We start from the raw sequence: 13,641 nt of genomic DNA, 5'->3' as shown, positions 1-13,641 counted from the left end.
AGAATGGGAGGAGAAATCGCATAAGGAAAGAGGATGGACGGGTGAGTTCTGGGTCTGTTCTTAGGATTATAATTTTTTTTTCTCCTTTTCATTCTAATTTTGTATTTATTTTAACCCTATTTTTATTTGTCAATTATGAAAAGTCATATTTACCCTAAAATTTGGTTAAATCTAATAGAAAATTAAACGGTTGGATCAAATGGGCGACTAAAATAGAGTTTATGTACCATTTGGACTAATAATTTAATTTAGAGACCAAAATATAAATTGGGTATAAGTTTGAGGATCATTTGAGTAATTTACCCTTATTCTTAGGGTAGGTGACCATTGGGTTCGATTAATCAAAACGTGGGGATCTGACTTAGGGAAGACAATGGGTTGGGTATGGCAATACCATCTTTGTCCTTGCTTCCCATCCCCTCCCTCCCTCATCCCTATTTAAGAGGTTTCAAGGAATCCCTACCCCAATCCTGTTGAGGGGCTATCCCCCATCCCCGTCCCGAATCCTTGATTTTTTATATAAAAAAAATATTAATCCTCACATTACATTTCAAATCAGGACACTACAAGTGAATCGTGAGGGACGTCTGTATGACATTCATATTGCTACACAATAGTTGTGGTCCATTTAGTTTGTTTATGCCCCTCGTGAATGTCAATTCTGGCATAGTCGAGACTAGTTATATTTTAGGGGACTAGCTAGTTTAATTATTTCTGTAATTTTTTCTTGAGACTAAGCTCAAAGGGTGTCTTTGCACCTAATATCTTCAAGCGTGCGATGTTTTAGAGTTATTGGCTTAACACTTGCTAAATTGCTTATCTAGAAAGCTTAAGGGAGTTAGACATTACATATATTTCTGAGTGTTGTTATTTTCACTCTGTCATATTTCCTCATCCACCTTATCTTCTCAACCACTATGTAAATTTGAAAAAAAAAAAAAAAAAAAATCCTATCTTTCCACCAACTATTATTCCAAAAATACAATTTAATTATTAATTTAAACACATTCACAGATTAAGAGTTTTTAATTAATTTTATTTTTTCATAAAACAAAATTTAATTTCCTTTTTAATCTTTCACCGTCTTCCTCTTATCTCTCCTCCCCTTCTAATCTTTGGATTCTCTCCCCACTTTTGTCTGTCATCTTTGTTCTCCTTCCCTCTGATCTCATCCAGAGGGGGAAATAGCAGCATTTTTTTTTCTTTTTTAATAAATTTAAACATTAAAAAACTCGGAACACGTCATTCTCATGGATCCATCCAGTTACAGCCACAAGACGTCCATCCACCGGCGCAGTTTAGCACGACCCGCGAGGTCAGCAGCCGGTAACTCCCGCGAGAGTGCGACACGTGTCGGTAAGTTCTATTTTTAGGGCTTGAGGTCAGCGTGCGTGGTCTTGAAGCAGTAGCAGCTTGCTTCGTTTTTGTTTGTCTTTCTCTCGTCTCGTGGTGCGCTCGCGTCCCCCGACTTTTGGCGAAAACTTTAAAATTCCATTTTTGTCCTTCTTCCTCTCTCTCTCTCTCTCTCTCTCTCTCTCTCTCTCTCTCTCTCAGAGGCATATTAAGATTATAGCCGGTGCTAATTTTGATGGCTGCTGCTAAACCCTAGCCGCTATTTACTGTGAAAACGATAAACAAGGCCAGGACCTGTGAGTTCTTTCATCATTTTCCAATTATTCAATTTTCTGTGTGTTGCCATTAGAGCACTGAAGATTTTGTACGTTTGTTTTTTGAATTATAAGATTAAATTCCGAATTTTCCTCCAATTCATTTTCCCCTTGATCCTGTTTGGTCCCCGAGAAAACTGAGGGGAGGAGAAAGGACAAGGGAATGTGAAATTTACATATTTTGTCACGTAGTTTGTAAACATTTACGTTAATTTTGCCGACTAATTGTGCTAAGCTTGATTGAGTTGTTCTTTATACTTTCACTGTGAACCAAGTCCATGGAATATGTTTAAGTTGCTGTTGTGATTTTGTGTTCTTCTATATTTATCTGAAACCAACAGAACAACGTTCTGTAGATGGTTTATGAAACTAAGTTGTATGCATTTCAACCTTGAGATTTCAGGTCATGATGGTAATTTTTTTGGGTTTCAGAGTTTTGATTGGATGGATCAGTGTTGGAATCATAATTGGCTTTCTATTAGGCATATTGAAGTTTGAATAAATTTTTCCAGTGCTGTGGATAGTATTGGGCATATATTGCTCGTCCTTGTCCAGAATGGCAGAGGACAGCCTACGGATTGGTGGGTTTTCTTCTGGTCTGGCTGTGATATTGAATGATGAGGATAGTAAAGAGAATTCGTCGAAAACCCATCTTGTTTCATACTGTGATGATTTTGGCCATCAATCAGTGGAGCGGACCTTAGAATATGTTCTTGGTCTCCCTAACAAATCTTTTGGTTTGTTGCCCAGTCCAATTGATAGCAATCTAGTTCGCTGCATTATACAGAAAGAATTCTCTAAATTGCATGCCAATTCAAGTGCTTTGGTTAGAAACAGAGATGGAGTTTGTATTCCTGGGAATGGCTGTGGTCCCCACATCGTTGGTCTTGATGAATTCAGTATTCGTGGTGATATTAGACCTATTAAGCCACCTTTGCTTGTAGAGAGCTTAGCAATGTTCAGCAGTGCCAGAGCTAATGCTTTTGTATGGAAATGTAAATGGATGTATGAAGTTATTCTAGAAACTTCAGGTATTCAGCAACTTGGATGGGCAACCGTTTCTTGCCCTTTTACTGACCATAAGGGTGTGGGTGATGCTGATGATTCGTATGCATTTGATGGGAGGAGGGTTAGAAAATGGAACAAGGAAGCTGAGCCATATGGTCAATCTTGGGTTGTTGGTGATGCTATTGGCTGCTGCATAGATTTGGATTGTAATGAAATATCATTCTACAGAAATGGTGTCTCACTTGGGGCTGCATTTCATGGCATTCGTAAGATGGGACCAGTATCTGGATATTATCCTGCAATTTCTCTTTCTCAGGGTGAACGATGCGAACTAAATTTTGGGGCCCGCCCCTTTAGATTTCCCATTGAAGGCTACCTTCCCCTTCAAGAACCTCCATCCTTAATTCCGGTTGCTACTCAGTTGCTGTGTTGCTTGTCAAGGCTATTGGGTATGCACTCTGTTGAGCAGGCAAAGCATTCTTCTGTTCAAAAATGGAGGCGACTGAAGAGGTTTGTTTCACATGAAGAACTTTTTTATCCTGCTTCTCATGGGATATGTGAGGAATTTTTTTCTGTACTTGGAGTAGATGTTTGGAGCATAGAGTACATTGCCTGGGGTCCATTTCTGTCATTCATGATGGAAGTGTTTGGGCAGCAGGTGCCCCATGATTATTCAAGCTTAGATAGAGTTCTCGATGTCTTTCTGGAATTTGAAGGATCACATATGCTGTTTGAACATTTCATAAATGCCCTGGCGTGTGGTTGCAAAATAGCTCCACTGGTTCTCAAAGAGTGCCCATGTTCAGGGTCATACCCATACCTCGCATTGGCATGCCATATCTTGAGACGACAAGAGCTTATGGTGCTTTGGTGGAAATCGCCTGATTTTGAATTCCTTTTCGAAGGGTTCCTATCACGGAAGAATCCGAATAAGCATGATCTTGAATCCATGATGCCTTCTGTTTCGTGGCCTGGTTCATGTGAGGATGTGTCATATGAAAGCACCATGGCGTTAACAACTAAAGCTTTATCTGAAGCAGTCAGTAAGGTACATATTAAGCTAAAGAGCTTGATTTTCTTTTATTGCCATAATTTAGTTTGTCTTATTTGTTGGTTGGTATTGTCCATATTATATTATTTCTAGAATGTAAAAGTTGGGCAAGGGGATGAAGAGCCTCTTTGAAATTGTTAATCATATAATAAGCGAGAGTGCAAGTATTTAGAAATATTTGTAACATTGAACAAGAAGTATGATGAATGTCACAATTTTCCTCGTGGACGTTTTCATTAGGGCAAGTAAAAACCATATAATTTGAGCTTTAATGTTCAATTAAACCATGTACATTGGCAGCACGCACACATGAATCTCTCTCCCTCTCTCTCTCTCTCTCTCTCTCTCTCTCTCTCTCTCTCTCTCTCTCTCTCTCTCTCTCGCACACTTGTACCAGATAACATGGGCATGTGATCCATATGATTCTATAAGTAGGATTTTACACTAAATCCAATGAAACCTGAATAGATGAAGATGTAGATAAGGACATATTTCTTGGTTTTGTTGAATTGATGAAGGTAAAGGCATATTTCATCTACGTAAGTCATGCTTGGGTACAAGTTGAGTTGATAAAGATATAGATAAGTACATATTTGTGCTTATGTCATAGGAAAAATTTAGTTTCATATTCTTGTATTCCAATATGAAAGTATTGAATCCATGCTTATCTATTTGGACAAAAAATCTATGGTAATTTCATTTTGTATTTAAAGTTTAAGCTTTGAATTAAATAGTGAATTTCCTCTTATGATGTATGCTGTGAATTGAGTTTGGAGGGGAACTGCTTTATCTTTGATGTGAAGTTGATTAATTAGTATTTGAATTTTTAATATGGATATATACAGTATTTTACATCATCAATGTTTGACATGGAGGTGAACAATATTTAACATCATCAGCTTGTTTTCTATGAGATTCCCTTGATCCATTTTAAATTGTATTGACAAGTCTAATTACAGTAAAGTTGATCATTTAGTCGGCAACAGATAGATTTCGAATTTCATATATGAGGACACTTTTTTCGTTGTAATTAATTATAGCTTATGCTGAGCAACATTTACAGTTGTGAAGTTCTACACTTAATTTTTGCTGATAATCCATGTTATATTCGCAGATTGAGGAGAAGCATAGGGATCTCTGTCGCTTGGTCATACAGTTCATACCGCCTGTGACACCTCCCCAGTTGCCTGGTTCAGTGTTCAGAACATTTTTACAGAACATTCTACTAAAGAACAGAGGAGCTGACCGGAACCTTCCACCTCCTGGAGTTTCAAGCAATTCCGTTCTTGTTTCTTTGTATACAGTTATTCTTCATTTTTTATCTGAAGGGTTTGCAATGGGGGATATTTGTGGCTGGTTGAAGAGCAGTGAAAATGGTCCTAATGTTGGTTTTCTTCATAAGGGTGGTCAACGAAGCTTTCCCGTAGGTTTATTTCTTAGAAATGATCTTCATCGAAATGAAAATTCTAGGCTTGGAGGATCGTTTAGTCATCTCTTGAAGTCAAACCCTGTAAATGATGAGGAAGCAGAAGTAATTCGGTGGGAGGAAGGCTGTATGGATGATGAAGAAACCAGAGTGACTCATTCAAGTACAAAAAAACCATGTTGTTGCTCATGTTATAATGATGATTTTACAAGAATCTCAAAGTATCCGATTAGATACACAGCCAGAGGTTCTCGTGTCCATTGCAGTCCTATTCCAGAGAGATCTGCTCATGTTGCTACAGAATGCAGTACTGGAAATTTGAATGATGAATTAGCAGATAAACCTAGCTCTAGTTATCAATCTGAATCTGAGTTTAGTTATTGCCCAGTGCAGCAATTGAGGTTTGTACCAAGGGAAAATAATATGTCTTCAGCCACACTCAGAGAAGAGGAACTTCTAGATGTTCTGTTGCTGTTGTATCATATAGGTCTTGCACCAAATTTTAAGCAGGTAAGGAGATAATGGGCAAGATCGTTTTTTTATTTAAAGAATACGGAGTGTTGCTGATCAATGTTTTTGTTATCCTTAACCTGTTTTGCTCAATATCTATATCGTTGTAGTCATGGTCTGATGTGGTTTTGTCTTTAACAGGTTAGCATTCTTAGCAGATAAAATTTGTTAAGGCTAAAACTTAAAATAACTTTGGAATTGTGATATTCTGTTGGTTGATTTGATGATAATATTTGCTTGGTTTTATGTTTCCTTGTTCGTTTTTTCCCATATATGTTTTGATTTTAACAGTAACACTGTCAGGTCTTTTGTTCTCTGCCTTCTGGTTGTGTGCTTTTATTTGTTGATTTATTTGTCTTGCCTTCTATGTGAACTGATCAAAACCTTCTAGGTGTGATCATAGTCCTCTTACTGATTAATCTGAAATGTAGGTATTATATTTCATGATGTGTGCATGTTTGTGTGTGTATTTCAAATGTCGTAAGATTTCTGAAATTTTAAAATCCTGGTTGCAGGCATCGTACTACATGTCTCACCAGTCGCAGTCAATATCCCTCCTGGAAGAAGCTGATAAACAAATAAGAGAAAAAGCTAGTAATGAGCAATTAAAGAGTTTGAAAGAAGCCCGCAACAGTTATAGAGAAGAAGTTATTAATTGTGTCAGACAATGTGCTTGGTAAGATGACCTTGAAGATTAGCTTGTTTCCATAATTTATATATGTGCTGTTATATTTTTTTTGGCTACAAGTGTTCAGAAGATTTAACTGTCTTTTACTCCCCTCTTTTCTCTTACATATATGTTTGTTGCATTATTTGTCTTTTAAATTTAACCATATTCATAGAATGATCTCTGATAAAAGGACAAGTAAGCAAGTCGTATAGTTTTCATAGTTTAGTATGTACCAATATATATATACAGGGGACACATTTTTGACACACATTGTAGACCATTGGATTAAAGCATAATTAAGGGCTGGATAATTATTTATTTTTTAAATAAAACTTTTGGAGGGTCGTGGGAACATAAATAATAACTTTCAATTTTCTTTTCTCTCTCCAATCTCACAAGACCCGAAAAGGAAAACAATAAAAACAACACTCTTTCATCCTTTTTTGTTTTTGCGCAAAACTCTTTCATCATTTTATTTTTTGCGCAAAACTTTTTCATCCTTTTTTTTTTTTTTTTGCTCAAAACTCTTTCATCCTTTTTCGGGCTAAAATATCACCTGTTTCTTCTCAACCCTTTTAACCAATTCGTTTCCTACCCACCCCAGTCTTGGCTGAGCCAAATCATCATCTTTACCCACATGTTAGTGCATGTAGTTGTTTGGTGTCCCACAGAACTGTACCTTGGGGTTATTAGCCATTCTAACTACAACGGTGAGCTGGGGTCCTTTGTTTCTGCAACTAATAAATGGCTTGGCTTAACCAGTAATATCCAAATGATTCTGATTAGAAACAATACTTGTAACTTTAAGAAAAGTTTGTAAAACTTGATGTAAATTTGGGTAAGATCAGTAGATTGAGAGGATGCTCTTTCAAATGATTTATAGTTAGACATCTTCTATTCTGGTGTCTGGGGTTAAGACATCTTCTACTCTGGTGTCTGGGGTTAAGACATCTTCTACTCTGGTGTCTGGGGTTAAGCCAAGCAACTTATAAGTTGCATAACCGAGGATCACCATTATAGAGTTAGAATAGGCAATAGCCCCTAGGTGCAGATATGAGGGAATCCAAACAACTACATGCTCTAACATTTGCATGAAGATGCTGAGGATTTTGCCACTCAGCCAAGAGTAGGAGGAAACGAATTTGTTAAGGGTTTGAGCAAGAATGGGTGAAAAGAACAGAGATGTTTCAGCCCAAAAAAGAACAAAAAAAAAAGAGGTTTTGTTTTTTATTTTTATTTTTCGGGTCTGGTGAGATTGGAGAGAGAAACAAGATGACATTAAAAGTTGTCCTCATTTATACTCTCAAGGCACTACACAATTTTTATTAAATATTAAATGATTATATAGTCAGATCCAATCTCAGCCATTAAATGTGCTTTAATCCAATGGTTAATAAGGTGTGTCAAAATGTGTGGCTTTTTGTGTGTCGCCTAATCTTGACCATATATATATATTACAGTTCCCTTCTATTGAGGGATTATTTGAGGAACACCCTTTAGGGTCCCGTATGAATTTTTTTTCAATGATCCAAACCAACTATTTGTTAAGTCAGTATTCATAGATCATCCTTGCAAAAAATTAGACAAATCGGAAACTGTTTTGACATCCAATTGTGTCCTACAAAATCAATGAACACGGTGTTTCAAGAAAGTACTAAAATTTCAATAACTCAATTGAGTGGTCAAATGATATCGGATTCAAATGATTTTTTATAGAGATGATCTTTGACTGAATATTTACAAAATAGACAGTTTGGATTAGTGAAATACAATGCAGAGTGGGCCCTACAGCGGTGTCCCTTATTTGAGGGATCCCTCAATTGAAGCTCCCTGTACAAGGTGTCCCTCAACTTAACAAATAGATGGTTTGGTTCGTTGGAAAAAAATTCATATGGGACCCTAAAGGGTCTTTATTTGAGGGATCCCTCAATAGAAGGGGAAAGTATATATATATTATTCTTGCATCCGGATGTCTCGTGCAGATACCACTGTAAACATGGAGAAAAGTAGGGAAGGGTAGTAGAAAAGATATGGTATCCGCACTATAATAACATCCGGACATCCACATAGGATATTTCTGTATATATATCCATAGTTTAGTTTTTTTGCATACATTTACATACTATGTTTCCTTTGGTCACTCTTTCATGGATTACAGGTACCGTATTACTCTAATTTCTCAATGGAAGCAAAGAGGAATGTATGCAACATGCATGTGGACTGTCCAGTTGCTTCTGGTTCTTAGCAAAGTGGATCTACTGTTCCTGTATATCCCTGAGTATTATCTGGAAGCTCTGGTAAGTTGATTCTTCTTTTATTGAACAGATTTGATGTGCAGTGAATCCTTGTCAAAAAATTATGTAAAATTGATTTGAGTATGAGTGCTTGCGCTTTTCCCATCTGATAGGAGAAGGATTATGTTTTCACTTGTTTTGTTGCATATAGTAAGCATTAATACTTGTGTTTGCTCTTGTTTTATTGCATCATGTAATAAGAATATTCCTGTCTTAAGTTCTTTTCATTCGATGGTTTTTTGAGGATGATATTCGCATGTTACTAATTCTCCAGAAAAATATTGGGTGGTCTCAGTATGTACTATCCCTTGAGAGTGGTTATGGAATTACATTAGGATGCTATGTAATTGCTTGGAAAAATTCTGAGAGAGAGCTTTAAATATTTCTACAAATTTGTTAACTTCTGATCTTTTATATGTGACAAGTATAAAAAGGAAAATAAGGATAGAAAAAGGTTCATCTGCTCTCTTAAAGTTTCTGGAAATACTAGATATAGCCACAAATTGCTATGACTTATTGAGCCAGGCTTTCATTCCACCAAAAAATATTGAGCCAGGCTTTCTGAAGCACTCTGTATTTGGAATTATTCATTGCTCTACTATTCTTGCAGGTTGATTGCTTCCATGTGTTGCGCAAAAGTGATCCTAACTTTGTACCTTCATCAATATTTATCAAGCAAGGCCTTGCTTCATTTGTATGTTTTATCTTTTAACCTTGTGTTTCATACTTTCTATTATGTGCTCTGCTCTGTGTACAATTTGACATGACAGTTACATACTGAAAAATACAAACGTACTCCTGTAATTTGTCGATGGATTACTGGCTATTGGATTTAAAAACGATAATTGTTTAAACTGATAATTCTTTAAAAAGAAATAAAGGATCCACTGTAATGAACATAAATTATTCCTTTCAGATGTGATAATTGAGCACCAAAATAATTTGTGTTTTGATTTACCTGAAAAATAATATTAACTCCGAAGTTTGCTATATTACACATGCTTATTAAGGGAAAAAATGATTTTGTCATATTTTATGTGCTTTAGCTTTTTTAGCGTAGATCCTCCGAAATTTGGACCCTGATTTTTCCATTGACAGGCCAACATGACCAGCTTATTCATGAAGATTATGAGTTTTTTTTTGGGTTTCTTTTTCCCTTGATATTCAAATAATGTATTTGGAATGCTGAATCTGTGTCTTGTTTCACAGGTAACTTTTGTGGTCACGCACTTCAATGATCCTCGAATATCGAGTGCTGATCTAAGGGACCTGCTTCTCCAATCGATCTCAGTCTTGGTACAGTACAAAGAATATTTGGCCGTTTTTGAGAGTAATGAAGCAGCCACACAGAGGATGCCAAAGGCATTGCTGTCAGCATTTGATAATAGATCCTGGATCCCAGTGACAAACATTCTTCTGCGTTTGTGCAAGGGATCTGGCTTTGGTTCTTCAAAGCATGGCGAGTCGTCATCATCTGTTGTCTTCCAGGTGAATGATCTTTAATTTTGCTTTAGAATTTTCATCGTATATCTTGTTACCATTGAATAGCTTCTGATTCTTCTCTGGCCTCTTAATTCATGCAGAGATTGTTAGGGGAAACTTGTGTCAGTGAGGAAGAGTTGTTCTCAGCTTTTCTCAATCGCCTGTTTAACACTCTCAGCTGGACAATGACTGAATTCTCAGTTTCAGTTAGAGAAATGCAAGAGAAGTACCAGGTGTGGATAATTTTATCCCTATTCAGACATGCAGTAATATAGTATTATTATTAATATTTGATTTGTGTTTTACTTGATTAGTTTTATCTCTGTTTTCTACTTATATAACTCTAGCTTTTTGGTTTTATTGAGAAGAAAGATTCTCTCTCTCTCTCTCTCTCTCTCTCTCTCTCTCTATATGTATAAATATGTATACACACCCAAACTTTATGCTGTATGTCATGCATAGATGAGCTTGGACTTCACTGTGGGGGGTGCTATTGTCATGGGGAGAGGATCTAAAAGAACACAGAGTGCACTTACGAAGTAATATTAAGGAAAAAAAAAGAACAGGGGATGGGGAACTTTGAGAGGAAATGGTGAAAAGATATTGGAGTGACTTGGTAATAAATGGCCTCATGTTAGTGACTTGGTAATAAATGGCCTCATATTTAACCAATTTGACTTGGTTTCACACTTTTATTGTCACAACAATATATGTTTCAAAGTAAAACGAACTGACCCGTTCATCAAAAGCAAACTAGTTCAGTGAAAGTCCTCTTCTAAGGTGAAATTGTTCTGGCTTCCCTGCCGGTTCCCGGTTAACTAGGTCGGTCCAGACTGAGGATACTCATGTTTGACTCTGGTATAGTCAGTAATAGTTCGAACGCTATGCATGGGAAAGTGCAAATTTTTAATTGGCTATTTTACATTCCAATTTTTTGTATTTCCCTCATCATATTTTTTTTTTAATTTTTTAATTTTGAAGTAAACATCTCTTGCAGGTATTAGAGTTCCAGCAAAAGAAATGCAGTGTCATATTTGATCTTTCATGCAACCTTGCAAGGGTTTTGGAGTTCTGTACCCATGCAATACCTCGAGCATTTCTATCTGGAGCTGAAACAAACCTTCGAAGGTTAACTGAGTTAATAGTCTTTATTCTGAGCCACATAACATCAGCAGAAGATGCTGAGTTTTTTGACTTGTAAGATTCTGTGCCTGCAAATACAAAGACGGCTATTACTTTCCAATTTATCTGTGTTGATGCACTCCAAAATGAACTTATCTTTGCTCTCACCATAAGCAATGCTTGGTTTTGGGGTGTAAATAAAAGTTCCCTTTATTTTTCATAGTTTTTATTTTTTATGTTTATCTTTTTAATCTATTTTTTATTTGATTTAATGATGGTGCTGTAAACTGCCATGCAGCATTGTACTGTGAGGGGCATATGCATGTAAATAAAATAAAAATAAGAGGATCGAACCATTTATTCCCACTCCTTTTAAATTTGATAAATGTTGGTTGATCGTATTTTTTCATTCTAGTTCTGTGATATCATTTACTAATTGATTCCTTTGAATTCCATATTTGAAGTTGTGGGGATTGGTATTGATGGCAAGCTGTTCCATGGAAAATCCTTGATTTTACTTTTGATCCATGACGGTCTTCAAATTGTTTTGGAATTTTCACTTTTCCTTTGACTTTTGTTCTTTGATCGAGCTTTCTCACTGTTGGTTGATTGTATTCTCTTACATTTTTCTTTTTCATATATCATTTAAGGCATTCTATTTTGCAGGTCGCTGAGAAGACATGGTCAATCCTTAGAAAAAGTAAACCGAGGAATGATATTGGCACCTCTTGTTGGTATTATCTTGAATATGTTAAATGCTAGTGAACAGATGGAATGCATGGAACACAACGATGTAGTGAGCATCTTCGCAAGCATGGGTTGCCTAGACAGTTTTCATTGCAGATTCCAATACCTTTTGGATTACAACTGGGTTAGCCTCTCTCTCTCTCTCTCTCTCTCTCTCTCTCTCTCTCTCTCTCTCTCTCTGTGGGCTGAAGAGATGCAGTCTTTTCATCTAACAAAAATTAAAAATATTTTAGAACTTATTTTTTCTCTCTTGTGAATGTAAAGCAAGTTTATCAGTCCCGTCCTAGCTGTGTATGCAATTAATTAACATCAGTAACCTGATTTCTACTTGTTCACGATTTCTGTGAAGCATTTAACTCAATTAGTGAGATCTTTTCACATGTATGCATCCTTCCGTGATTTTGGTGGGGTTTGTAGCTGTGTCTTTAGGTGGTTCATATAGCTGAGTCCTTGACATCGAATTCCATATAACAAATTATTTTTCAGTAAGTCTCTCTCAAGAGAAGAGGATAAAAAGATGGCAAAAGAAAGGAAAAAGCTCTTCATTGGATTTTACAAATATGCTGTTTTTACCATCTTGTTTATACTGTAGTTTGTTTATTTTCCAGGCTGGAACCTTTAGAGGCGATGCTTATCTTGTAAAACTTGCCCAGTTAGAGAATTTTCTTAGCCTCCTTAGCCAGAGCCAATCAGAAGAAAATACGATATACAGGGGAGAAACAGATGGGAATGATGACATGTGCTGCATTTGTTATGCCTGTGAAGCAGATGCCGAGTTTTCACCTTGTTCGCATAGGTCTTGTTATGGCTGCATAACGAGGCATCTTTTGAATTCCCACAGATGCTTTTTTTGCAATGCAACAGTTGTGGATGTCGTCCGGATTAGTGAGAAGAGTTGAGAACATTGCTTTTTAGTTTGTTCCTTTTAGTTTGGGTTCTTGTCTCCTTGTATTTATCCTTGAGCTGGTCAGCAACTGATCACTCACTGCTGCTCAAGTGTCAGCCACAGAGAATTGTGAAATGGCAGAGCACAAAAAGGAAGAAAAAGTAGAAGGGAGGGAAGGAGGAAAGAAAAGATAATTTACTTCCAATTTGTGCATTTAGAAATATATAATTATACAGTGTACATTATCGATCTACAATGTTAACAGTGTTGGGGTGTGGAAAAGACTCACTGGTGGATGGTTGGTGAAGAATTTTGTAGAGGGAGTTAAAGGGCATTATTCTGTAAATATGAGATGTAAATGGAAAGGAAAATCTTTTGGCTCTCTCTCTCTCTCCTCTCTCTCTCTCTCTCTCAAACGAACTGCACAACCTTTTATTCATTGATTTGGACATTGCTGCACTGGGAAAGCAGTCGGTCACAAATGTTGCTTTTGTTGCCAACTTAAAAGTGCCATTCACACACTGAAGAGTACAAAGTTATTATTTTTATTGGGGAAAAAACCGAGTTGACTAAAAAGTGAACAAATTGGCACCGTAGCGAACTAGACCGGTTCAACTGGTTCTGGTCTCGGTTTTTACACCTTCAGACACCTACCGGACTGGATTGGTGGATTTAATATATATGTAATTGTTTGTACCAAAAATCGTATTTTTGCCTAAAATGGAGGATAATGTTCCATGAACATCAAAATGGCCAAAATATGGCTAGACATGCTTTG

The 13,641-nt window shown here is 36.6% G+C and overlaps 1 protein-coding gene across 3 annotated transcripts; it reads left to right on the top strand.

Annotated features, from left to right (window-relative positions):
* The first annotated feature begins 1,392 nt into the window (after window positions 1-1,392).
* LOC117630813 (E3 ubiquitin-protein ligase RKP) lies at window positions 1,393-13,249 on the top strand. 3 transcript variants are annotated; one of them, XM_034363599.1, is made up of 11 exons: window positions 1,393-1,649; window positions 2,100-3,723; window positions 4,841-5,662; window positions 6,178-6,338; window positions 8,491-8,629; window positions 9,237-9,320; window positions 9,836-10,114; window positions 10,210-10,341; window positions 11,106-11,305; window positions 11,897-12,101; window positions 12,586-13,249. In XM_034363599.1, exons 2-11 carry the CDS (start codon window positions 2,224-2,226, stop codon window positions 12,874-12,876), a joined length of 3,813 nt encoding a protein of 1,270 aa, XP_034219490.1. In that variant the 5' UTR covers window positions 1,393-1,649; window positions 2,100-2,223; the 3' UTR covers window positions 12,877-13,249. The 3 variants fall into 3 exon arrangements, with proteins under 3 accessions (XP_034219490.1, XP_034219489.1, XP_034219491.1); XM_034363598.1 differs by having other exon boundaries at window positions 2,071-3,723; XM_034363600.1 differs by lacking the exon at window positions 1,393-1,649 and having other exon boundaries at window positions 2,064-3,723.
* Window positions 13,250-13,641: the final 392 nt, after the last annotated feature.

The sequence above is a fragment of the Prunus dulcis genome, chromosome 6 (genome assembly GCF_902201215.1).
Source record: "Prunus dulcis chromosome 6, ALMONDv2, whole genome shotgun sequence".
NCBI lineage: Eukaryota > Viridiplantae > Streptophyta > Magnoliopsida > Rosales > Rosaceae > Prunus > Prunus dulcis.
Note: the sequence above shows the minus strand (reverse complement) of the source record. Positions and strands in the feature narration are given on the sequence as shown.